A 26855-nucleotide genomic window follows, 5' to 3' on the forward strand; every position below is an offset into this window, starting at 1 on the left:
CAAGGAAGACTCAATGAAATCGAAATTTGTAAACATGCAAATTTGACTTTTCATCTAAAAGTCTAAGGTCACTCCCAATTAGCTTAAGTGATTCCACTATTAAATCTTATACATTAATAAGCTTGCAAAAGCTAAGAAAAAAATTTTAGTCTATCCTGATCATGAAAATACATTGCCTAAGTTATTTTCATTATCAGTTTAAGAGGGTTATACTTTTTTTTCAGCAGGCAATAAAGCACTGACAAAAAATCTGCCCCTCCCACCTATGCAAATGCAAAACTCAACTGTATGGTGCTTTTATCCATTTGATGATTTAAATGATTAAAAAATACACAAAATTTAGTTCATTTATCAGAGCTCTACTATAAAGCATGAAAAGCACTGGGATTTACTTATATTAATACTAGGATTCATGTAAAAGTAGTTATGGGAAAGGGAAAAGTATACTGAAATTATTCATGTCATTTATCGGAGAAGAACATTTGGGGGGGGGGGTTGATTTTAGTGGAAATAAAATATACCTAAGAAAACAATATATTTTCACTAAGAGGCATTCTAAAGACAGAATAAAAAGTGTTGTTTGAAAGTAACTGATATTGTGGTCTTCTTCCAATAAGGGGTTAGAGCCCATCTTCATTGTTGATTTTTTAGGCAAGGAAATGGGAAACAAATTAGATAAGAAAGAATGGATATCTATTTTGTAGCAGTGTTTTATTTTAGTGACGTCCAGTTGCTAAGCAGTTTCATAAAGTACCTACCTTAGGGTAGACAGTTGTTAATTTTTGATAAATTTAGGAAAACCAGGGAGATTCAATGCACATGATATATCCTCTCTTTGATGGCAGGTCATCAAAGAGTTTCATCATTAATACTTAATTCCTTTTATTTAAGATTCTGAATTTTATAAAGATGAAACTCTTCCAGGCTAGTTTTTACCTAGAGCATAATTAAAGAAATTTAGAGAAGTGTGTGAATTGAGTTGTATCTCCCCCCGAAAAAGATATGTTGAAGTCCTAACCCCCATAATCTCAAAATGCAGCCTTATTTGGAAAGAGAGTTACTGCAGATGTAATGAGTTGAGTTGAGGAATAGGGTGGGTCCCTAATCTAATACGGCTGGGGCCCTTACAAGAAATAGCCACGTGAAGACAGAGATACACAGGGATACCATGTGACAATGAAGGCAGAAAATCAGCTACAGGCAAAAGAAAAAGATTAGCAGCAAACCACCCAAAGCTAGGAAGAGGCAAGGAAGGATTTTCCTACGTGGTCCAGAGGAAGCAGGGGCCTGCCTCTGGACTTCAGTATTCAGAACTGTCAGACAATAAATTTCTGTTGTTTTAAAATGAAATGAGCTATCAAACAATAGAAAGACATAGAGAAACCTTAAATGCACACTACTAAGTGAAATAAGCCAATCTGAAAAGGATACAACACTCTAGGATTCCAACTATCTGACATTCTGGAAAAGGTAAAATTATGAAGACAGTAAAAACAATCAGTGGTTCCCAGGTGTTGGGGGGTAGGGGAGGGATGAACAGGTAGAGCACAGAGAATTTTTAGAGAAGGGAAACTATTCTGTATGATACTATAAGGGTAGATGCATGTTTTTACACATTTCCACAAATGCAAAGAATGTAGATTGAAATGTAAACTACTGACTTTGGGTGATAATGACGTGCCACTGTAGGTTCATCGATGTAACCAACGTACCACACTCTGGTGTGCGATGTTGATATCAGGGGAAGTTGTATGTGTGTGTGGCAGAGTATATGGGAACTCTATGTACTTTCTACTCAATTTTGCTATGAACCTAAAACTGCTCTAAAATATAAAGTCTAAAAAAAAAAAAAAAGGTTCTGCTATGCCAGGACTGGGTGACTGAAGTCTAAAAATGTAAGGAAGATGCTAAGGGGCTATGTTTAAAAGATAAAAGAGCAAAATAAATAGTATCTGAACGCTGATTTTATGCAATGAGTTCTGCTTCTGGCTAAGGCAAACCAGCTTGTATCAGACCAATGATCTTGCCAAGAACAATTAGAATAGGTGAATAAAATTTATAATATGTACTGTTTGAACATCAAAAAGCTACCAAGGCAGTGAGAACCTGAGGAACTAAGATCCTAGAGAGAAGCTCAATATTTGGATCTACTTTTCCCTTCTGGGTGTTTATTAATTTGTAAGCAGTGACTGGGAGACTGAGCAGCCAAGTAAAAGCTAAGAGGCTGAGAAACTGTGCAGAGCCTTAAGCCTTCTCATGATCCTGCAGAGACAAAAATTAGAGTTGAAGACCTGCCGTAAAAAAAAGGCCCTGCTAACCACCACAGAATTTCAGCTGAGCTCCTGAAGAGCTCCACTAAGGTGGTATGTTGGCTCAGGCTTTTTACCAGCTCACAAGAGTTGATTATGTGCATCTCTTCCCAATTTCATATGCTGTTCAGTGACATCACATTGGTGATTTGAAACTGGCAAGAGTGGAAGTAAATACTATGGAAATCAGCAAAAGCTATAAATCAGAACCCATCCTGCTGAATGTCAGTTGTTAAAAACCAACACACCCCTGCCTGCCTTCAAAAAGTAAGGGCAAGCCAGAGATAACCCAATCCTCAGAAAGACTGAAAAATCGTTTGAAAAATCAATCTCAGGTCAATTCAAATAATCAGTCCTTATCTTAGAGTCTAGCAGAAGCAAAATTGAATACTCCCAGAGGAAGATACATTACAGTCTAGACCCTATAGTTGTTGTTTTTAATAAACAATGGTAGTCATATAATAAAAATGATCAGGTATATGGAAAGAGAAGACAAATGATCAAAATCAAGAAAAAAAAGACAATACAAACAAACCAACATTAGATCCAGATATTGGAGAATTCAGTATGGGCTTTAAGGTAACTGATTAAATATGTTCAAAAAATATAGAGGAAAGTATGGGGAACTTCACTAGAACACTGGAATCTATATAAAAAAAAAGAATCAAATTGTAGTTCTAGAAGTAAAAAAATTAAAATGAGCAATTCCATATATGGGTTTGATGGCAGATTAAAAACAGATGAATAAAGGATTAGTAAACTAGAATAGCACTTCATAAATTTTAATGTACAGACAAATCATGTGGAGACAAAGAATGACTGAGAAGGTCTGGGATGGGGTGGGGCCTGAGAGCCTGCATTTCCAGCAGCCCCAGGGGTGGGCAGTGGTGCTGCTTCTCTAGGGACCACACACGCTACTGCTGCTGTTCACCTTGCTATCCACTACTGTGAACAGCAAGAAACTAGAAAAGAGGCGAGGAGAGAACACCCAGAAACAGAAAGAGAACAAAGAAGGAAAAATATAGAAAAGGATCAGTTAGACATTGGGGAACATAACGAAGATATAACATGTATAACTGAAATTCTAGAAGAGAAGAGAAAGAGAGAGTGGAGCAGAAGAAATGCCTGAAGAGAGAACGGCTGACATTTTCCAAAGCTGACGAAAGAGGTCAGGGCAGAGTAAAGAAGCTCCAGGAATTCCAAGGAGGAAAAACACAAAGAAAAGTACTCAGCAGGGGGCTAAGGTGGAGAAGGTATCATATCATAAAGATCTGCTGATGTGATTTTTGTCTAATGGAATAAACTCCAGCGAAGTACAGGGAAGAGCCACAACGTTTTTGAGAAACTGCCTTCATGAACAAGGAAAAATGACTCAGAGGGCAGAACCAAGAAACCAAAGGGTAGAGCAAATAGCAAATTAACAGCCCCAGGGATTACATAGAGTATGTACCCTAATGAGGGGGGAAGGGATGAGGGAGTTTCTGGGGCCATCTTACAATTCCACTTAATACATTAGGTAATTCTAGGTATATTTAAGGGAAAATAATAGAAATACTATACAAACTCTTCCAGCAAAATATAGAGGAAGGAATACTTCCCAACTCATTTTATGAGGCCAACATTACTCTGAAACCAAAATTAAGAAGACATCACAAGAAAACTACAGATCAAAATTTTCCGTGAACAAAGGTGTAAAAACTCTTCACAAAATTTGAGCAAACTAACTGAAATAACATATCAAAAATAATACATCATGACCAAGAGAAGTTTATCCCAGGAATGCAAGGTTGACTTAAATATTCAGAAGCCATTCAGTAGAATTCACAATATTAACAGACTTAACACCACAAACAAACCATATGATTATTTCAATAGATGAAAAGAAAGTGATAAAAGTTTAATTCTATTCATGATTAAAGCACGCATGCACACACACACAGACATAATTTACCTAATTTACACACACACACACGGTAAATTAGGACTTAGAAAGGGACTTCCCTAATCCCCAAACTACAGTTAACTTTTATACTGAATGGTGAAATTCTGTAAACTCCACTCTTGAGTTGGGAAAGAAGAGAAAACTACCCAATTTTATTCAGTAGTGTACTGGAAGTTCCAGGCAATACAATAAGAAATAAAAGTTATGAGGATTGAAAAGGAAGAAGTAAAACTGCAACTATCCTCAGATAATACAATTGTATACACAGAAAAATTGGAAGAAAAAAAAATCCTACAGAAAAACTATTAGAATAAATAAATTCAGCAAAGTTGATGGGTGAAAGGTAAATGTGTTAAAATCAATTCTATTTCTAAATAGTAGTAACAATTAAAAATGATTAATAATATCAAGGGAATACACATGTATGGATAAAAATAATAAATGATATGCAAGGCTTGTATACAGAAAACTATAAAACATTACTGAGAGAAATTAAAGAAGATTAAAATAACTAACAGCTCTATTTTATTCAAAGATGAAAAACTTGATATTATTACAATGTCAATTTCCCCCCAAATGATCTATAGAATCAATACAATATCAGTTAAAATTCCAGCAGGATTTTTTGGTGGAAGTTGACAAATTTAGAAAGTCAAAGGATCAAGAATAGTCAGGACAATTTTCAAGGAAAAAACATTTGGAATACTTACACTGCCAATATCAAGACTTATTACAAAGCTACAGTAATTAACTTTGTGATTTTGTGGAAAAATCAACAGACCAAAGGAACAGAATAAAGTTCCAGAACAGACCCACGTGTAGAGATAGTTGATTTATGATAAAGGTGACCAGGCAGAGCAGTGGGTAAAGGAATATTCCATAAGTGGTGATGACTCAAATGGATATCCTTATATTTTTAAAAAAGTCTTGACCTCCGTACCTCATAATCTAAACAAAAATAAATTCCAGCTGGATTAAAGATCTAAAAGTAAAAGGCAAAATCATACAATTTCTAAGAGTACCTTTTGCGGGGGAGGGTATCTTCATGACAATGTGGGGAAGGGAATCTTAAACAGGACTCAAAAAACACTAAAACAAGAAGAAAAATATTGATAAATTCTACATAAAATTAAGAATGCTCTTCAAAAGGCACCATTAAAAGAGTGCAAAGACTGGTTACAGAATGGAAGGTACTTAAATTACCATGACCAACAATGGACTTCTCTTCAGAAAACACAAATAATTCCTATAAATCAGAGGAAGGAACGGGGGAGGAAACAAACAAAACAGGTAAGCCAAGAGATAAAGGGGCACAGGTGTGAACAGGCACTTCATGAAAAAGTGTATCCAAATCTCCAATAAACATATAAAAGGTATTCAGTATCAATAGTTGACAGGGAGGTATAAAAACCACAATTAGATTACATTACAGGACATTCCCTGGTGGCACAGTGGTTAAGAATCCGCCTGCCAACGCAGGGGACACGGGTTCAATCCCTGGTCTGGGAAGATCCCACATGCCGCGGAGCAACGAAGCCCGTGCACCACAACTACTGAGCCCTTGTGCCACAACTACTGAAGCCCACGTGCCTAGAGCCCATGCTCCGCAACAAGAGAAACCACTGCAATGAGAAGCACATGCACCACAACGAAGAGTAGCTCCCGCTCGCCCCAACTAGAGAAAGCCCATGTGCGGCAACGAAGACCCAACGTAGCCAAAAAAAAAAAAAGATTACATTACATTCCCATCAGAATGGTTACTAATAAAAACATAATGCCAACTGTTGGCAAGGATACAGAGTCACTAGCATTTTTAGATATACTGCTGCTGGAACTCTAAATTCAACTAGTTAGGAAAACTATTGGGCAGCATCTAGTAGAGGAGAGTAATTGTATTTCCTATGATCCAGCAATTACACTCCTAGCTAAACACCCAGTAGAAATGTTTATATACACGAGTCAAATAAAAGATACAAGCAGGAAAGCTGACAGCTGTATTAGTTGCAATACTAACAATGGAATGTTGAAAAGACCCAATTCTTCTTGATTCACATTAGGATGGACAAATTGTGATTTGCATAAATGGAATACTATACAGCAAAGAAAATGAATGAGATACAGCTACTAGCAAAAACAGACTACTCTCACCAACACAATGTCAAATTTAAAAACCCAACATTCAAACACTGATGAATTCTTTCATTTATATGAAGTTTAAAAACAGGTCAAACTAATATGTCAGAATGAGGGATAGTGGTTTCTGTTGGGAAATAGGAGAGGATAGTAAAGAGAAAGGCATGATGGGGACCTCTGGGGTACTGCTAATGTCCTATTTCTTGATCAGACTGAGGGTTACATGGAAGTATTCACTTTATGAAAACATACAGTTGTACACTTTTCTGTAGGTATTTTGAAGTTTAAAAACTTTTTTATTAAAGAAGTTTAAAAAAGAATGAATTAGACTATAAGGACAATAGAACAGTAGTTGTTAAGGAGCTGGGGATGGAGAGAGTAGATAACTACAAAAAAAGTAAAAGGGAGTTCGGCAGGGGGGGCCTGATGGAACCGTTCTGTATCTTGATTGTGGGACCAGTTACGCTAGTGAATGCATTCATCAAAATTCAAAGAACTATATGCCGGAAAGAGGTAATTTTGCTGAATGCAAATTATACGTCAATAAAAATTATAATTTAGATATAAAAAGTAATTAGTTCATTTGATTTCTTTTTATGTTTATGAAAAATTAATGGTAGCACACAATTTGTTTTAGTAATCAGAAACAAAGCAGAAAATTTTCAGTGAAAAAAATTCTACTTCCTCTTAAGGCTTACTAACATTTTTTCATCTTGGGCCAATGAATCTAGAAACTAAATGTTTGTTTGAGGTCATTAATTTCTGGTGCATTCTGGGAAACAGTTTGCCTTTACTGGCTCTCAAACTTTTTCACATTTATTTTAGGTCATCTTATTCTAATATATCTATGAACATGTAAGAAGGAAATTAAATTGAGGTTCACTGTGAAAGCAACACACATCCGAAATAGACAGACAGCATCATATCTATCCCATGGAAAAGTAGGAAAACCAGGGGACCCTCAGAAAGTAACAAATTATGAAAAGCATCTCTTAAGAAGCAGGGAAGCCTCCTTTGCTCACAGATATTTAAATTTTGCCTTATTGTGAAAGATCCAAGGCTTTATCCTATAAACAGTTAGTACCAGATATTAGTTTAAAAAATGTGCCCCGTGTCATCTGAACCTCACTCTTCAAGAGAAAAAAAAAAAGGTAATATTATAGTTGCCTAAGGTCATTTAATGTACCAAGGTCTCCCTGCCCCTGACCCCAACTGGGAACAAACATTCCGTATTTTGTAACTTAAGGGTTGGTTATACCATGAGCTAGTTGTGTTAAGGCAGGCAACACAGCTGCATTTTTATAGCTGTTGGCTAAATATAATACCTTACAAGAAAAGTATCTTACCACTTGAGCTGGAACTTGTTCCATTTTTGCAGCGGGAGTTCCTGGTCTTGGGTAAAATTGGTTAATAAAGAGACTTGGAAATTTGTACTCTTCAACAAGTTTCACTGTTTCTTGAAAATCTTGGTCTGTTTCTCCAGGAAAACCACAGATAATGTCTGTAGCAATAGTTATTCCAGGAACTCTAGAAAATAATAAAACAAAAATGTACAAAGTTGACTACAGTCCATAATTATTCTATTTCCTTGACATTTTAAATACCACTATTCCTTTAAAATTAAATTTTATTTTTAGGAAAGGGACGTTTGCAAACAGTTTTAAAATGCCCTAAATACTAAAAGTTTATGGAAAACGCGGCCCCCTATCATCCTCAGGAAATACCCATTTTTAAAAATTTCAGATGTTTCTTCATCCTTCTATATTTTAATATTGATGCTTATTCTATTTCTAGACTTACTGACTATTAGGCAATATTTGCAGACTTCAATGAGGATTCAGCTCTTTAAACTACTCTATCCCTCCCTTCCCAACATAATCACTGCTCAATTTTTAGTTAAATTAATAGTGTTAATAGTATTTCCATTGGTATAAATGCTGAGGTATTGTTCACTTTCACAGCCAACTGGTATACTATCAGTAAGTTTTCTTTTGCCATATTTAATTTTTCCTAGAGTTAATAATTGCCTCCTTTTTTTAAAAAAATTGCTTAATAGTCTATGTACCTATGTAAATGTTTTCCAGAAGATCCATCAGTTCTATCAAAAACCAATACTACTTTCTAAACTCTCAATGTACTATACAATTTACCAGTTCCATTTTTCTCTCTGGAAATGCCACTCCTAACTTTCTTCAAGTATGTGTTGCTTTCATAATGAACCAGCTGTCATCCTTGAATGTGGTTCCTTGGTTTTCTTTTCAATCCCCCCCCTTTTTTTTTCTGGATCCTATGCCTTCCTAATTCTTGACTATTCTATTCTCCTTAATTCTGCTGGAGCATTCTTTCAGAAGCTTCATCAAAAAGAGTGGCAGGGAAATTTTGTTATTGTTTTAGCATCTCTGAACATGTCTTAATCCACACACAACTGACTGATAGTGTGGGGTGCATAGCCCTTCAAAATGAAAAGTATTACCCATCGGAATTTTGTATTGTTCCCTTTTTTTTTTTTAAGTTGGCAAGGTTGAGATGAGATGTCCAGATTCACTCTGATGCAAACTTCTTTACATGTGCCCCACTATCTTTTTGAAAGCTTTTAGGCTACTAATTTTTTTCAATGTTTTTAAATTTCATGATAATACGTCTTGGATTAAGTATTTAAATATTTGTACAGGGTACAATCTGGAGACTCATGGTCTATAGGTCTAAGTTTATGCTATTTTTAAAATCATTTTTCTCTCTCTGCAACTCCTCTCCTTGGAATGTTGAAACTACAGGATTGACCCTCTAAGCTGCTCCACTATTATTTTCCATCTTGTGCTTTTGTTAAATTTTCTGAAAGATTTACCTGAGTTTATCTTCCAATGCTTCAATTGAAAAAATTAATTGTTTATCATATTTTAAATTTCTGAGAGCTCTTTCTCATTTTCCAGTTTTCCTTTTCACAGTTTACTGTTTTTTAGAGATGCAACATGTTTTCTTAACTCTTTGAGGATACCAATTACAGTTTATCCACAATCTTTCCTTTGCTCACTATAACTGTATCTATTTCCTCTGGGTTCTTGGATTTTGGTCCCTTTCATTCATGACTGAGACCTGCCGTAATAAATAGTGACTCTTGCTGCCCTTTAATACTTAAGAATAAAGCACTAAAAGCTTTTCATCACAGTGACTGGGTAACAAGCTCCATTTGTTTTTCAATAGGTCCATATGTTAGCATCTTGGAAGTCATTTCTCTTTGGCCATTGAGTTTCTCCATAAGTATGCTACAATATTCCGTGTGAAAGAATGACAAATTTATTTTTAAAAATATTTCTTTCTTGATTTCTGCTTAGTCTCACCCAGCTATTAACTTGGCTGAACTTTAATTAGTAAGGGAAGTTCCAAGGTCTGGAACTTTTCTATCTGATGCTAAATAGAAAATGAGACAATATACATACAGAAAAATCTAACAGTATATTTGGAAAAAAATTATTTTAAAAAATTTTATCGTGTTATAAAACTTTTTTTTCTCTTTTAAGGATAATTATCAAAATTACTGTTGAAAACCATAAAAAATATACTTTTACAGTAAATTGTAAATAAAAAGACTATTTTCTAGACTAACTAAAGCATGTGAAATAGAATTATGTTAATATCTTCAATTAGCAATTTTTTACAGTTGACTTACAACTATTTCTGAACAAAAGAAATCCACACCTAAAAATAAAAGTAATGGATCACAGCAGAAGTGACAGAGAAGAGTCCATCTCCCCTAAGAAATCAGGAAAAAAAAAAAAAATCTGAGAAATTGCCTGTGAAACACTGCAGCGACAAAGACAATTGGTTATTGTTCCAGGCTATGAATTGGAATGAACTCGGCACTAGATTATGGGGTATTCCCAAAGGAAAGTACCTTACTGATCCTCCCCCGCCTCACCCCACATCCTTCTTGATCCAATGTAGTTGAGTTCAATATTATGTAACACCTGCTTACTTTGGCCTTAAAGTCCATAGTGAAAAAGAAAAGACAAACCTTTACAGTAGTCATCATAAATGTTAAGGAAGGGGATGTTCAATGTATAAATATATTTGATAATCTACACAAAAAGGTGACCAATAACAGAGGTGGGGATAGGACACCATGAATTCGTGAAAGACCTAAGTTAGTATTTAAAAGTAAAAGCAGTTTAAGTTTCAAATTATATAAGAATATAAACTGATTACCCAAAAAATGTTTTCAAAGTAGAGACTACACTTTAATATTGAAGCTCATCTATACATTGATTTTGTATATGCAAATCATGCTACTTAGGTTCTTCAAAATAATTGGGCTCCTTAGGTGAACCAAATAAAATATCTCATATTTACACTGCTAATTTGCTTATTAGTAAATATTCTCTTCAGTTCATAAGAAAAATCAAAAATGTTTGAGGTGGACCAAATTCTAAACTAATTGCATGCATATGATTTAAGTGGCTATAAGGAAATTTTAAGGGGCATAAAATAGAATATTAATCCAAATATTTAATATGCTAATTGTGAGTAAATGCTGTTTTTTGCGACGGTATGAATTTTCAAATTACTAAAATTTTTAAAAATGATCATTTCCACAAATTTATTGAAGCTGTGAGTCTAATAAATATAATTACTAGGTATTATGCCTTTTTAAAATTTAAAAGACCTTCTATATTTACATTTTCATAGTAGTATTAATTCTGAAGGAATGATGAAAATGAAAATGTCCAATTAGCTTAAATAAGAGAAGTTTTGACCCATTTTTTTCTGACTTATACTTGCTATTTACTTGCAAAAAGAGTTCATTAAATAACTTGGGAATGGAATTAATGAGAAAGTTTCCAATTATGCATCTGCATTGAGCTGTATGATTAGTTATGAAAATCGATCAGGGACATGTAAGTAGAGTACTACCTATTTGCTGGCACTAGGCCAGCATTTAAGAAAGCCCCAAATATTTAAAAATACTTAATTATCCACCTTGACTAAAAATACATACATATATACACGCCATACTGTATTTGAAATACTACAAAAAATGTTGTACTTTAATACACCTCAAGACTTTCACTTGCAATTTGGTGTTTCACTGGCAAAAATATAAAAAGGATGATTCTATTTCATTCTTTAGATCAATAAATTATGAGCTTCAAATTCCACATGTGAAAAAAGTGAGACTAACACACACACTATCTACCTCAAAAGAAAGCGGTAAAAATGATCAGTAAAAGAATCAGACCTATTAAAATTATTAGGCATAAACAAAACACATGATTAAAAGAAACATTTTTTAGTCCTATAGAGATTAATTCCAGGACAATTACTCCATAATTTCAGGGAAGCTAAACTGGAAGTAGAAAGGGAATAAAAAGTATCTTGAACGGAATGAAAATAAAAATATACGATATCTAAATATATGGGATACAGCTAAAGCAGTGCTTATAAAGAAATTTATAGATTTAAATGTCTGTGTTAGAAAGAGGTAAACAATAATCTAAGCTTCCACCTTAAGAAGTTTTAAAACAGGAGCAAATCAAACCCAAAGTAAAATAAAGGAAATAATAAAGTAAAAGAAGAAGTCAATAAAATAGAAAATAGAGAAAAAACAATAAAAGTAAGGTGCACCTTTAAAAATAATTAATAAAATTACTAAACTACTAGTAGACTGAGAAGAGAAGAGAAGACACAAATGACCGACTTCAGGCATGAAGGAGGGGACAGCACTACAGTTGCTATCAACATTAAAAGGATACTAAGGGTATATTGTAAGCAATTTTAAGCCAATAAATTAAAAACTTAGATGAAACAGGAAAATTCTTTGAAAGACATAAATTATAAAAACTGAAGAAGCAGAAAATCTGCAGAGCCTTTTATCTATTACAAAAATTGAATTTGTAATTTAAAATACTGTCACCGAAGAAAACAACACAAAACAATGGAGGCATGCAGGCCCAGATGACTTCACATTTAGGAGAGAATAAAACTAATTCTACAAAGACTGTTTCTTTCCTTTTTTTTTTTTTTTGGCCATGCAGCTTGCTTCGGGATCTTAGTTCCCCAACCATGGATCGAACCTGGGGCCCTGGCAGTGACAGACCTGAGTCCTAACCACTGGACTGCCCGGGAAATCCCAGAGACTGTTTCAAAAATAGATGAGAAACTCATTTTACAAGTCCAGCAATAGTAGCCTGTATGAAAACCAGAGAAAGAGATGGAAATAATTCCAGACCAATAACTCTCATGAACTCAGAGACAAAAATTCTTAACAGAAGATAAGCAAAGTGAGCCTCAAAACACATAAAAAGTATTGTATATCATGACCATGTTTTTAATCTCAGAAATGCAAGGGTTGGTATGACGTGCAAATATCAATTAATGCAATAAGCCATATGAAAAGAATAAAGGATAAAAACTCCATGGTGATATTAGTACATGCGGAAAACTCAGTTTACAAGTCCAGCACCCATTCATGATAAAAACTCTCAGCAAAGAAAAAACAAAAGGAAACTACTGCAATCTGATAAAGGATCTACAGCTACTATCATATTTATTGGTGAAAGACTAAATGCTTTTCCATTAAGAATAGTAACAAGGCAGAGAATTCTGTTCTCACTTCTTCAAAATATTAGTGGAGTAGAACATTATAATCAGTGCAGAAAAGCAAGAGAAAGAAATGAAAAGCATATAGACTGAAAAGGAAAAAGTCTTTTTTTTTTTTGCAAGTGACATAATCTCATACATAGAAAATCTAAGGAATCTAATGAATCTACTAGAATAAATGAGTTCACTAAAGCTACGGATCAACATATAAAAATCAACTATATTTTCTGCTGTACAGCACAGGGAACTATGCTCAATATTATGTAACAACCTAAATGGGAAAAGAATTTGAAGAAGAATAGATACAGGTATATGTATAACTGAATCACTTTGCTGTACACCTGAAACTATCAAAACACTGTTAATCAACTATACTCTAATATAAAGTAAAAAGTTAAAAAAATCAATTGTATTTTTATATATTAGTGATGAATAATGAGAAAATGAAATCAAGAAAGCAGTTCCATTCACAATAGCATAAAAATACTTAAGAATAAATTTGAGCATAGAAACAGATAATTTAAAGTTTCTTAAAATTTGCTGAGAGAAATAAAAGAACAGCTAATTAAATTGAAAAATATATCATTTTCAAGGATTGGAAGATTACACTGTTGTTAAGATGGTTAGTCTCTTCAAATTGATACTAAGATTCAGGGCAAAAAAAGAACTACCATATGACCCAGCAATCCCACTACTGGGCATATACCCGGAGAAAACCATAATTCAAAAAGAGTTATGTACCACAATGTTCATTGCAGAACTATTTACAATAGCCTGGACATGGAAGCAGCCTGGGTGTCCACTGACAGATGAATGGATAAAGAAGATGTGGCACATATATACAATGGAATATTACTCAGCCATAAAAAGAAACGAAATTGAGTTATTTGTAGTGAGGTGGATGGACCTAGAGCCGGTCATACAGAGTGAAGTAAGTCAGAAAGAGAAAAACAAATACCGCATGCTAACACATATATATGGAATCTAAAAAAAAAAAAAAAAAGGTTCTGAAGAACCTGGAGGCAGGACAGGAATAAAGATGCAGACGTAGCGAATGGACTTGAGGACACGGGGAGGGGGAAGGGGAAGCTGGGACGAAGTGAGAGAGCGGCATGGACATATATACACTACCAAACGTAAAATAGACAGCTAGTGGGAAGCAGTGGCATAGCTCAGGGAGATCAGCTCTGTGCTCTGTGACTGCCAAGAGGGGTGGGACAGGGAGGGTGGGAGGGAGACGCAAGAGTGAGGGGATATGGGGATATATGTACATGTATAGCTGATTCACTTTGTTATATAGCCGAAACTAACACAACATTGTAAAGCAATTATACTCCAATAAAGATGTTAAAAATAAATAAATAAATAAATAAATAAATAAGAAAAAAAGATTCAATGCAACTACTATCAAAATATTTCAGGATGTTTTTCTGTAGAAAACATCGACAAGCTGATTCTAAATTTATATGGACATGCAAAGGACCTAAAATAGCCAAAACAATTTTGAAAAAGAACAAACTTAGTGGAATGGATGAACCTGACTTAAAAGACTTACTACAAAGCTACACTATCAAGACAGTGTGGTAGCAGTATAATGACAGATCAGTGGAACAGCAAAGAGTCCAAAAATACACCCATACATTTATGGTTCATTTTCAACAAAACTGCCAAGGCAATTCAACGAGGGCAGGTGACAGTGTTTTCAATAAATGGTGCTGGAGAAATTGGATACCATATGCCCCCCCCAAGAAAACTTGTTAGACCCTTACCTTACCTTACATTATACACAAAAAGTACTTCTATATGAATCATAGATATAAATGTAAGAGCTAGATGTACTAAACTTCCAGAAGAAAATCTTTGTGACTTGAGTAAGGAAAAGATTTCTTAGCTATAACACCAACACCAAAAGCACAATCTATGAAAAAAAATTGGATAAACTGATAAATTGGACTTACTGAAAATACACCATTAAGAAAACAAAAAGAGAAGCCATAGACTGGGAAGAAATATTTACATATCATATATCTGATAAAAAGATTCGTATATTTTGTATACAAAATATTTTAAGAACTCTTATGGCTCACCAACAGGAAGACAACACAGCTGTACAATGGGCAAAGGATTTTAACACTTAACTAAAGAAGATATATGAATAGTTAATAAGTGCATAAAAAATTGCCCAACGTCGTTAATAATCAGGGCAATGCAAGTTAAAACCTTGTAAGATGCCACATACCCAGGAGAATGGCTATATTGAAAAAACACTAGAAAACAACAGACATCAATGTGCATATTGAGAAACTGAAACCCTTATCCATTGTAGGTGGGAATTTAAAATGGTGCAGTTACTTTGGGAAATGGTTTGGCAATTGTTTGAAAAGTTAAATACACACTTACTGTGACTAAGAAAGTCTACTCCTAGCTATCTACACAAGAGAAATTAAAACGTATGTCCACACAAGGACTTGTATGTGGATTTTTACAGCAGCATTCTTCATTAATAGCTTCAACCTGGAAACAGTCCAAGTGTCTATCAACTGGTGAATGGATAAACAAAATGTGACATATCCATACAATGGAAATTTACTTACAAATAAAAGAGAACCAACTAATGATACATGCACCAACATGGAAGAACCCTGAAAACATCCTAAGAAGGAAGACACAAAGGATTACTTACTGTTTCCATTTACATGAAATTTCTACAAGAAGCAAAACTAGAGAGACAGAACACTGATCATTGGTTGCCTGGGACTGGGAGCAGGGATTCACTCCAAATAGGCATTAAGAAACTCTGTGTCACAACCAAAGCATTCTAAAACTGACTTGTGATGACGGTTGCACAAATGTATACATTCACTAAAAATCTTCAAACATACTCTTACACTGGGTGCTCATTGGATGGTATCTGAATTATACCCACAGCAACCCTCTTAAAAGTGAAAGAAACAAAACTAGAACAAAAAACATCTTTCTGAAGACAGAGAGATAGTTACGCAATCCTCCATAACAGCGGTCCCCAACCTTTTTGGCCCCAGAGACCAGTTTCGTGGAAGACAATTTTGCCACGGATGGGGGCAGGGGGCAGGGGGAGGGAGGGGGGATGCTTCAGGCGGTAACGCGAGCGATGGGGAGCGGCAGATGAAGCTTCCCTGCTCGCCTGTCGCTCACCTCCTGCTGTGCGGCCCGGTTCCTAACAGGCCGAGGACCGCCAGGGGTTGGGAACCCCTGCTCCAGAACATACTTCATTCTAAGAAGCCCTACTAGCTAAGCTTTCGACAAAGCATAGTCCAAGAATTAAATATGGCCAAATAGGGGCAAAAGGCAAAGATAATAAAAGGTAAGGTTAAGGTTGAAAGGGAATTATGTTCAGAGCCTGCTATCAGGAAGGATTAGAAGGAGGAAAACTTGGACTTATTTCCCAACTACTGATTTATGACAACGAACAATCATTCTGTTCACACCGAAAGAGGAAATTTAGGGAGAAACAATATGACATCTTCAAATAAAGTTAAGACACCTTTCAGCAGCTTTAAATTTATTTTCATAATTTTACGAAGAAATTCTTAAAGGACCTGAGCTGAAGACAGAAAAAGCCCTGAAACATTTAGATAAGGGTTGAAAAGCCATAATGAGTCACTAGGACAAAGAAAGACTGGTGTGGCTTGGGAGTTCATCCCTAATTTTTTAACATGGATATCTAGAAGAAAACTCTTCCCATGTGTAACTGAGGGACTCTGCCACTAACCAGCTGCATGCTCTTGGGCAAGTTACTTATTTAGCACTAGTATGCTTCAGTTTCCTCTTCTATAAAATAAGAATAGTAAAAGTATTCACAGATAAGAGGATTAATGAATTAGTATATACACTAGTTGCTCAGGACAGTGCCTGCTACGCACTGCCTGACATGTTTTAGCTATTATTATTGTAACCCTGTCAGAGAGATGATAACAACATCATTTATTATATAATACTAAGTGCCAGGCAATATGTGAACAACTTACATCTTATTTAATAAAACCTCCACATAAGATAGATTCTATTTTGTCCCTGTGGGAAATAGGGAAAGCACCATTAGGGAAATAAGATTCAAAAAGGTAGAAGAAATTGCCAATCATCACAGAATCACTAAATGGTAAAGGAAGGATCAGTCTTATCTCTTATCTGTGTCACTTAGGTACTCATCTCATTGATGTACACACTTGAGCAAACTTTAACGAACAGAAAACTGTGTGTAGAACTGCTCTTTAAGTTACCTTCTAAGTAAAAACTTGTCTGAGCTATTTTAACTTTATTCTTTTAGTTTTATTTAGTTTATTTTTAGTTGTCAACTTGTATTGAACAGTTTTTATTTGTGCAGTTGTTTTTAACATAATTAGACTTCCAGAAACAAACTCAGTTCTGGTGTAATTCCTTCGTTAGATACTTCTGGACTTTTGTCAGGCGGCGCTGAAGCTGGAATATTGTTCATATCTAGAACATTTTAGAATTTCTTATACTTTATACATAAATCACTTCACCATGTCAGTGTCTTCTAATTTTTTTGTGATGAAGAATATCAAACTGACCATGTCATGTCAACTTTGTTTTAGTGTCTTTTATACTCTGATCATACACTCCTGCTAAAATTTTCTACTAACACTTATCGACACTACCAGATACAAAAGAAATGTGAGCAGAAATAGGGGCTATACGTGTAATAGAAGGAGAAGAGTCCAGGTTCAAGGTAGTTGGTGTGGTCTTGTTCCCCATTTCTGTTAGTCTCTTAAGGAACAAAAAAGCAAGCTGGTGTCTATTAAGCACGTACTATACGGCACTTGCTATTGTAAGTGCTTTACATTCATTACTTTACTTGGTCTTCACAGCAGACCAGGAAGGGATGTGTTGTCATCCCTATTTTGTGAAAGAGGGACCTGAGGCTCAGAAAAGTAAGATAATCTGTGAAATGTGGCTAGAAAATGGGGACCCAAATCTGTCTGGATTTAAATCTGATTTCTTTCTAGTGGTACTATTACTGCTTCCTCTCTCTGAGCCACCTGTAAATAGGAATAATTACATCTACCTATTTGTTGATGAGTGATGATAATGATCAAAAAAATGTTAGCAGGTAACCATTTAGTTTTTATTTATTTATTTCTAACATCTTTATTGGAGTATAATTGCTTTACAATGGCATGTTAGTTTCTGCTTTTATAACAAAGTTAATCAGCTATACATATACGTACATACCCACATCTCTTCCCTCTTGGATCTCCCTCCCTCCCACCCTCCCTATCCCACCATTTTAGGTGGTCACAAAACACTGAGCTGATCTCCCTGTGCTATGCAGCTGCTTCCCACTAGCTATAGGTTTTACATTTGGTAGTGTATATATGTCCATGCCACTCTCTCACTTTGTCCCAGCTTACACTTTCCCCTCCCCGTGTCCTCAAGTCCATTCTCTAGTAGGTCTGCGTCTTTATTCCCGTCCTGTCCCTAGGTTCTTCATGACCACTTTTTTTTTAGATTCCATATATATGTGTTAGCATAGGGTACTTGTTTTTCTCTTTCTGACTTACTTCACTCTGTATGACAGACTCTAGGTCCATCCACCTCACGACAAATAACTCACTTTTGTTTCTTTTTATGGCTGAGTAATATTCCATTGTATATATATGTGCAACATCTTCTTTATCCATTCATCTGTTGATGGACACTTAGGTTGCTTCCATGTCCTGGCTATTGTAATAAGTTCTTCAATCAACATTGTGGTACATGACTCTTTTCGAATTATAGTTTTCCCAAGGCATATGCCCAGTAGTGGGATTGCTGGGTCATATGGTAGTCTTATTTATAGTTTTTTAAGGAGCCTCCATACTGTTCTCCATAGTGGCTGTATCAATTTACATTCCCACCAAAACTGCAAGGGTGTTCCCTTTTCTCCACACCCTCTCCAGCATTTATTGTTTCTAGATTTTTTGATGATGGCCATTCTGACTGGTGTGAGATGATATCTCATTGTAGTTTTGATTTGCATTTCTCTAATGATTAATGATGTTGAGCATTCTTTCATGTGTTTGTTGGCAATCTGTATATCTTCTTTGGAGAGATGTCTATTTAGGTTTTCTGCCCATTTTTGGATTGGGTTGTTTGATTTTTTGATATTGAGCTGCATGAGCTGCTTGTAAATTTTGGAGAATAATCCTTTGTCAGTTGCTTCATTTGCAAATATTTTCTCCCATTCTGAGGGTTGTCTTTTGGTCTTGTTTATGGTTTCCTTTGCTGTGCAAAAGCTTTCAAGTTTCATTTGGTCTCATTTGTTTATTTTTGTTTTTATTTCCATTTCTCTAGGAGGTGGGCCAAAAAGGATCTTGCTGTGATTTATGTCATAGAGTGTTCTGCCTATGTTTTCCTCTAAGAGTTTGATAGTGCCTGGCCTTACACTTAGGTCTTTAATCCATTTTGAGTTTATTTTTGTCTATGGTGTCAGGGAGTGTTCTAATTTCATACTTTTACATGTACCTGTCCAATTTTCCCAGCACCACTTATTGAAGAGGCTGCCTTTTCTCCACTGTATATGCTTGCCTCCTTTATCAAAGATAAGGTGACCATATGTGCGTGGGTTTATCTCTGGGCTTTCTATCCTGTTCCATTGATCTATATTTCTGTTTTTGTGCCAGTACCAAACTGTCTTGATTACTGTAGCTTTGTAATATAGTCTGAAGTCAGGGAGCCTGATTCCCCCAGCTCCATTTTTCGTTCTCAAGATTGCTTTGGCTATTCGGGGTCTTTTGTGTTTCCATACAAATTGTGAGATTTTTTGTTCTAGTTCTGTGAAAAATGCTAGTGGTAGTTTGATAGGGATTGTATTGAATCTGTAGATTGCTTTGGGTAGTAGAGTCATTTTCACAATGTTGATTCTTCCAATCCAAGAACATGGTATATCTCTCCATCTATTTGTATCATCTTTAATTTCTTTCATCAGTGTCCTATAATTTTCTGCATACAGGTCTTTTGTCTCCTTAGGTAGGTTTATTCCTAGGTATTTTATTCTTTTTGTTGCAATGGTAAACGGGAGTGTTTTCTTAATTTCTCTTTCAGATATTCCATCATTAGTATATAGGAATGCAAGAGATTTCTGTGCATTAATTTTGTATCCTGCTACTTTACCAAATTCATTGATTAGCTCTAGGAGTTTTCTGGTAGCATCTTTAGGATTCTCTATGTATAGTATCATGTCATCTGCAAATAGTGACAGCTTTACTTCTTCTTTTCCGATTTGGATTCCTTTTATGTCTTTGTCTTCTCTGATTGCTGTGGCTAACACTTCCAAAACTACGTTGAATAATAGTGGTGAGAGTGGGCAACCTTGTCTTGTTCCTGATCTTAGTGGAAATGGTTTCAGTTTTTCACCATTGAGGACAATGTTGGCTGTGGGTTTGTCATATATGGCCTTTATTATGTTGAGGAAAGTTCCCTCTATGCCTACTTTCTGCAGGGCTTTTATCATAAATGGGTGTTGAATTTTGTCGAAAGCTTTCTCTGCATCTATTGAGATGATCATACGGTTTTTCTCCTTCAATTTGTTAATATGATGTATCACGTTGATTGATTTGCGTATATTGAAGAATCCTTGCATTCCTGGAATAAACCCCACTTGATCATGGTCTATGATCCTTTTAATGTGCTGTTGGATTCTGTTTGCTAGTATTTTGTTGAGGATTTTTGCATCTATGTTCATCAGTGATATTGGCCTGTAGTTTTCTTTGTTTGTGACATCTTTGTCTGGTTTTGGTATCAGGGTGATGGTGGCCTCGTAGAATGAGTTTGGGAGTGTTCCTCCCTCTGCTACATTTTGGAAGAGTTTGAGAAGGATAGGTGTTAGCTCTTCTCTAAATGTTTGATGGAATTCGCCTGTGAAGCCATCTGGTCCTGGGCTTTTGTTTCTTGGAAGACTTTTAATCACAGTTTCAATTTCAGTGCTTGTGATTGGTCTGTTTATATTTTCTATTTCTTCCTGGTTCAGTCTCAGAAGGTTGTGCTTTTCTAAGAATTTGTCCATTTCTTCCAGGTTGTCCATTTTATTGGCATATAGTTGCTTGTCGTAATCTCTCATGATCCTTTGTATTTCTGCAGTGTCACTTGTTACTTCTCCTTTTTCATTTCTAATTCTATCGATTTGAGTCTTCTCCCCTTTATTCTTGATAAGTCTGGCTAATGGTTTATCAATTTTGTTTATCTTCTCAAAGAACCAGCTTTTAGTTTTATTGATCTCTGCTATTTTTACTTCATTTATTTTTCATTTATTTCTGATGTGATCTTTATGATTTCTCTCCTTCTGCTAACTTTGGGGTTCTTTTTTTTGTACTTCTTTCTCTAATTGCTTTAGTTGTAAGGTTAGGTTGTTTATTTGAGATGTTTCTTGTTTCCTGAGGTAGGACTGTATTGCTACAAACTTCCCTCTTAGAACTGCTTTTGCTGCATCCCATAGGTTTTGGGTCATCGTGTTTTCATTGTCATTTGTTTCTAGGTATTTTTCGATTTCCTCTTTGATTTCTTCAGTGATCTCTTGGTTATTAAGTAGTGTATTGTTTAGCCTCCATGTGTTTGTATTTTTTACAGATTTTTCCCCGTAATTGATATCTAGTCTCATACTGTTGTGGTTGGAAAACATACTTGATACGATTTCAATTTTCTTCAATTTACCAAGGCTTGATTTGTGACCCAAGATGTGATCTATTCTGGAGAATGTTCCATGAGCACTTGAGAAGAAAGTGTATTCTGTTGTTTTTGGATGGAATGTCCTATAAATATCAATTAACTGCATCTTGTTTAATGTATCATTTAAAGCTTGTTTCCTTACTGATTTTCATTTTGGATGATCTGTCCACTGGTGAAAGTGGGGTGTTAAAGTCCCCTACTATGATTGTGTTACTGTCGATTTCCTCTTTTATGGCTGTTAGTATTTGCCTTATGTATTGAGGTACTCCTATGTTGGGTGCATAGATATTTACAATTGTTATATCTTCTTCTCGGATTGATCCCTTGATCATTACGTAGTGTCCTTCTTTGTCTCTTGTAATAGTCTTTGTTTTAAAGTCTATTTTGTCTGATATGAGAATTGCTACTCCTGCTTTCTTTTGATTTCCATTTGCATGGAATATCTTTTTCCATCCCCTCACTTTCAGTCTGTATGTGTCCCTAGGTCTGAAGTGGGTCTCTTGTAGACAGCATATATACAGGTCTTGTTTTTCTATCCATTCAGGCAGTCTATGACTTTTGGTTGGGGCATTTAATCCATTTACATTTAAGGTAATTATCAATATGTATGTTCCTATTATCATTTTCTTAATTGTTTTGGGTTTGTTTTTGAAGGTGTTTTCCTTCTCTTGTGTTTCCTGCCTAGAGAAGTTCCTTTAGCATTTGTTGTAAAGCTGATTTGGTGGTGCTGAATTCTCTCAGCTTTTGCTTGTCTGTAAAGGTTTTAATTTCTCCATCAAATCTGAATGAGATCCTTGCTGGGTAGAGTAATCTTGGTTGTAGGTTTTTCCCTTTCATCACTTTAAATATGTCCTGCCACTCCATTCTGGCTTGCAGAGTTTCTGCTGAAAGATCAGCTGTTAACCTTATGGGGATTCCATTGTATGTTATTTGTTGTTTTTCCCTTGCTGCTGTTAATATTTTTTCTTTGTATTTAATTTTTGATAATTTGATTAATATGTGTCTTGGGGTGTTTCTCCTTGGATTTATCCTGTATGGGACTCTCTGCCCTTCCTGGACTTGATTAACTGTTTCCTTTCCCATATTAGGGAAGTTTTCAACTATAATCTCTTCAAATACTTTCTCAGTCCCTTTCTTCTTCTCTTTTTTTTCTGGGACCCCTATAATTCGAATGCTGGTGCGTTTAATGTTGTCCCAGAGGTCTCTGAGACTGTCCTCAATTCTTTTCATTCTTTTTTCTTTATTCTGCTCTGCAGTAGTTATTTCCACTATTTTATCTTCCAGGTCACTTATTCGTTCTTCTGCTTCAGTTATTCTGCTATTGATCCCTTCTATACAATTTTTAGTTTCATTTATTGTGTTGTTCATCTCTCTTTCTGTGCTCTTTAGTTCTTTTAGGTCCTTGTTAAACGTTTCTTGTATTTTCTCCATTCTATTTCTAAGATTTTGGATCACCTTTACTATCATTATTCTGAATTCTTTTTCAGGTAGACTGCCTATTTCCTCTTCATGTGTTAGGTTTGGTGGGTTTTTGCCTTGCTCCTTCATCTGCTGTGTGTTTCTCCGTCTTCTCATTTTGCTTAACTTACTGTGTTTGGGGTCTCCTTTTCGCAGGCTGCAGGTTCCTAGTTTCCGTTGTTTTTGGTGTCTGTCCCCAGTGGCTAAGGTTGGTTCAGTGGGTTGTGTAGGCTTCCTGGTGGAGGGGACTGGTGCCTGTGTTTTGGTGGATGAGGCTGGTTCTAGTCTTTCTGGTGGGCAGGACCGTGTCCAGTAGTGTGTTTTGGGGTGTCTGTGAACTTAGTATGATTTTAGGCAGCCTCTCTGCTAATTGGTGGCGTTGTGTTCCTGTCTTGCTAATTGTTTGGCATAGGGTGTCCAGCACTGTAGCTTGCTGGTCGTTGAGTGGAGCTGGGTCTTGGCATTGAGATGGACATCTCTGGGAGATTTTCGCTGTTTGATATTACGTGGTGCTGGGAGGTCTCTGGTGGACCAGTGTCCTGAACTCAGCTCTCCCACCTCAGAGGCGCAGGATTGATGCCTGGTCAGAGCACCAACACCCTGTCATCCACACGGGAAAAGAGAAAAAGGTAAACATATATATCGTTGCTCCAAAAGTCCACCGCCTCAATTTGGGATGATTCGTTGTCTATTCAGGTATTCCACAGATGCAGGGTACATCAAGTTGATTGTGGAGATTTAATCTGCTGCTCCTGAGGCTGCTGGGGGAGATTTCCCTTTCTCTTCTTTGTTCGCACAGCTCCTGGGATTTAGCTTTGGATTTGGACCCGCCTCTGCATGTAGGTCGCCTGAGGACGTCTGTTCTTCGCTCAGACAGGACGGGGTTAAAGGAGCAGCTGATTCGGGGGCTCTGGCTCACTCAGGCCGGGGAGAGGGAGGGGCACGGATGCGCGGCGAGCCTGCGGCAGCAGAGGCGTCGTGATGTTGCAGCAGCCTGAGGCGCGCCGTGCGTTCTCCCGGGGAAGTTGTCCCTGGCTGGATCACGGGACCCTGGCAGTGGCGGGCTGCACCGGCTCCCGGGAGGGGAGGTGTGGAGAGTGACCTGTGCTTGCACACAGGCTTCTTGGTGGCGGCAGCAGCAGCAGCCTTAGCGTCTCATGCCCGTCTCTGGAGCTCGTTTAAGCAGCGCTCTGAATCCCCTCTACTCACGCACCGGGAAACAAAGAGGCAAGAAAACATCCCCTGCCTCTCAGCAGCTCCAGACCTTTTCCCAGACTCCCTCCCGGCTAGCTGTGGCGCACTAGCCCCCTTCAGGCTGTGCTCACGCCGCCAACCCCAGTCCTCTCCCTGCGATCCGACCGCAGCCCGAGCCTCAGCTCCCAGCCCCCGCCCGCCCCGGCGGGGGAGCAGACAAGCCTCTCGGGCTGGTGAGTGCTGCTCGGCACTGATCCTCTGTGCGGGAATCTCTCCGCTTTGCCCTCCGCACCCCTGTGGCTGCGCTCTCCTCCGTGACTCCGAAGCTTCCCCCCTCCGCCACCCGCACTCTCCGCCCGCGAAGGGGCTCCTAGTGTGTGGAAACCTTTCCTCCTTCACGGCTCCCTCCCACTGGTGCAGGTCCCATCCCTATTCTTTTGTCTCTGTTTTTCCTTTTTTCTTTTGCCCTCCCCAGGTACGTGGGGAGTTTCTTGCCTTTTGGGAGGTCTGAGGTCTTCTGCCAGCGTTCAGTAAGTGTTCTGTAGGAGCTGTTCCACATGTAGATGTATTTCTGATGTATTTGTGGGGAGGAAGGTGATCTCCACGTCTTACTCTTCCGCCATCTTGAAGCTCCTCTGCCATTTAGGGTTTAAATGCCTCCGTAACCACCAGGGTAGAGTAGTGGAAATAGCACTGATCGCCTTGAAAGGTTTGGATTTGAATTCTAAATATCCTCTGGTAGCAAATGCTTGCAAAGTTTTTCTTCCTAATAGGACCTTAATCAAAATAATCAGTATTCTACTACCTTAATGAGATCACATTTACACAGACCACATTCTCTGAGAATAAAATTAGAAATAAATGGTAAAATGGTTTAGAAAAACGTCAACCCTATTTTTTGGAACGTGAATACAATAAGAATATAAATGTATTCCTAGAAATAAATAGCTGTGGTCTTTTTCAAAGCAGGACGTATAACATTTCTGACCTTTAGAGAGCAGTTTAACCTACTTGTTTGAAGAAACTGCTTTCAACAGTAGCCAAAATCTACATGTTAATATATAATTCACATAGTAATTTAAGTGATATTTATAAACAAAGATAGCCTTTCAAGGTCTCACTCTGAGAAAAATTTAGTAGCAATTAGCTTTTTAAATTATTCCTTCTCTTTGAAAGTAATAAAATCTTTTAAGAAGCTTAAAAAAATTCAGATGGTTTACTGTTTAAATTTGGCACAATTTTACTTTTTTGAGGTAAAAAAGTAATATGTTTCAGACAAGGAAAGGAACATGGATAAAATGACAAATGATTTGCTAAAGCTTTGCAAATTTCTGGAAATTCTAAGAAATCGGGATTTAAAATGGTAAAAAAAATGGGTTGGGGGAGGGATGGAGTGGGAGGTTGGGGTGAGCAGATGTCAGCTATTACACAGAGAATGGATAACAACAAGGCCCTACTGTATAGCACAGGGAACTGTATTCAGTGCCCTATGATAAATCATAATGGAAAAGAATATAAAAAAAGAATGTATATGTATGTATAACTGAATCACTTTGCTGTATAGCAGAAATTAGTACAACCTTGTAAGTCAACTATATTTCAATTAAAAAATATTAAAACTGAAAACAAAATAAAATGGTAAAAAAATGACTAACTGTTAAATATCTGTGATAAAACTGATCAAGTACATGGGAAAAAGTGTTTCTGAAACTCAGAAAGAAACGTGGCTGTCAAACAGGGCAAAAAAAAAAAAAAAAAAAAAAAAAGACAGGGGGCCAAGCAGATGGAGATGACGCCGAAGAATCTGGTGTCATCCATTACATTTCTAAACCTGGTTTAAATCCAGAATATACAGTTTGGCTTCAAGCAAAAATCAAATGAATCATCACTGTTAACTAAAAACTAAATAAATACTATGTTAAGTAAGTTTTTTATCCTGTAACACCGTGCTTGCTTTCCACAGCAAACATGTTAGAGTAGGCACAAAGCCTTCCATAAGACCAAAGATACTGCTTTAAAAATTAAAAGTAAGCAAACTGGATAATATTGTTATAATATTTAAAAGGAACCATATTAAATTTCACAGAAGTTTTACACATCTGTTATAAAATCATTTTATGATATTGCCAGTTAAAGTGAAGGTATTTACTCTCTATGGTACTGTTAACACAATTCTTATATGAGTTTTTCCGTTTCTATGGTGACATGAATTATAAGGTTCAATGAAGCCAGATTCCGTAATGTGTATTTTTCTGTTACTCAAGGTGAAAAGGAAATGAAACATTTCTAACATTCATAAACTGCGGCAAATGTCTGAATTCCATTTAGAGATAAGATGATAATTACTAAAGTAATTAGAATTCTTCCTGGATGGAATTATTTTGCACACAGTGGAAATTTAGATTTAGGAATGAAAGCAGGGGCCAGAGTGTATTCAGCATCGGTAATTAATTACAACCAAACCCAATATGCTATTCTGATACCTTGGAACAGACCATACCTCTGTCTGCTTCTGACAATAA

General features: G+C 36.5%; 1 protein-coding gene across 4 annotated transcripts in view; it reads right to left on the reverse strand.

The window, feature by feature from the left end:
• Nucleotides 1-26855, reverse strand: part of CDKAL1 (CDK5 regulatory subunit associated protein 1 like 1) — a 650586-nt gene that overhangs the window by 164368 nt on the left and 459363 nt on the right. For all 4 annotated transcript variants that reach the window (XM_068557565.1, XM_068557566.1, XM_068557568.1 and 1 more), the window contains one exon: nucleotides 7731-7911. In XM_068557565.1, the coding sequence (XP_068413666.1) occupies nucleotides 7731-7911 (181 nt within the window). The remainder of the gene's footprint in view (nucleotides 1-7730; nucleotides 7912-26855) is intronic.

The sequence above is a fragment of the Eschrichtius robustus genome, chromosome 12 (assembly GCF_028021215.1).
Source record: "Eschrichtius robustus isolate mEscRob2 chromosome 12, mEscRob2.pri, whole genome shotgun sequence".
NCBI lineage: Eukaryota > Metazoa > Chordata > Mammalia > Artiodactyla > Eschrichtiidae > Eschrichtius > Eschrichtius robustus.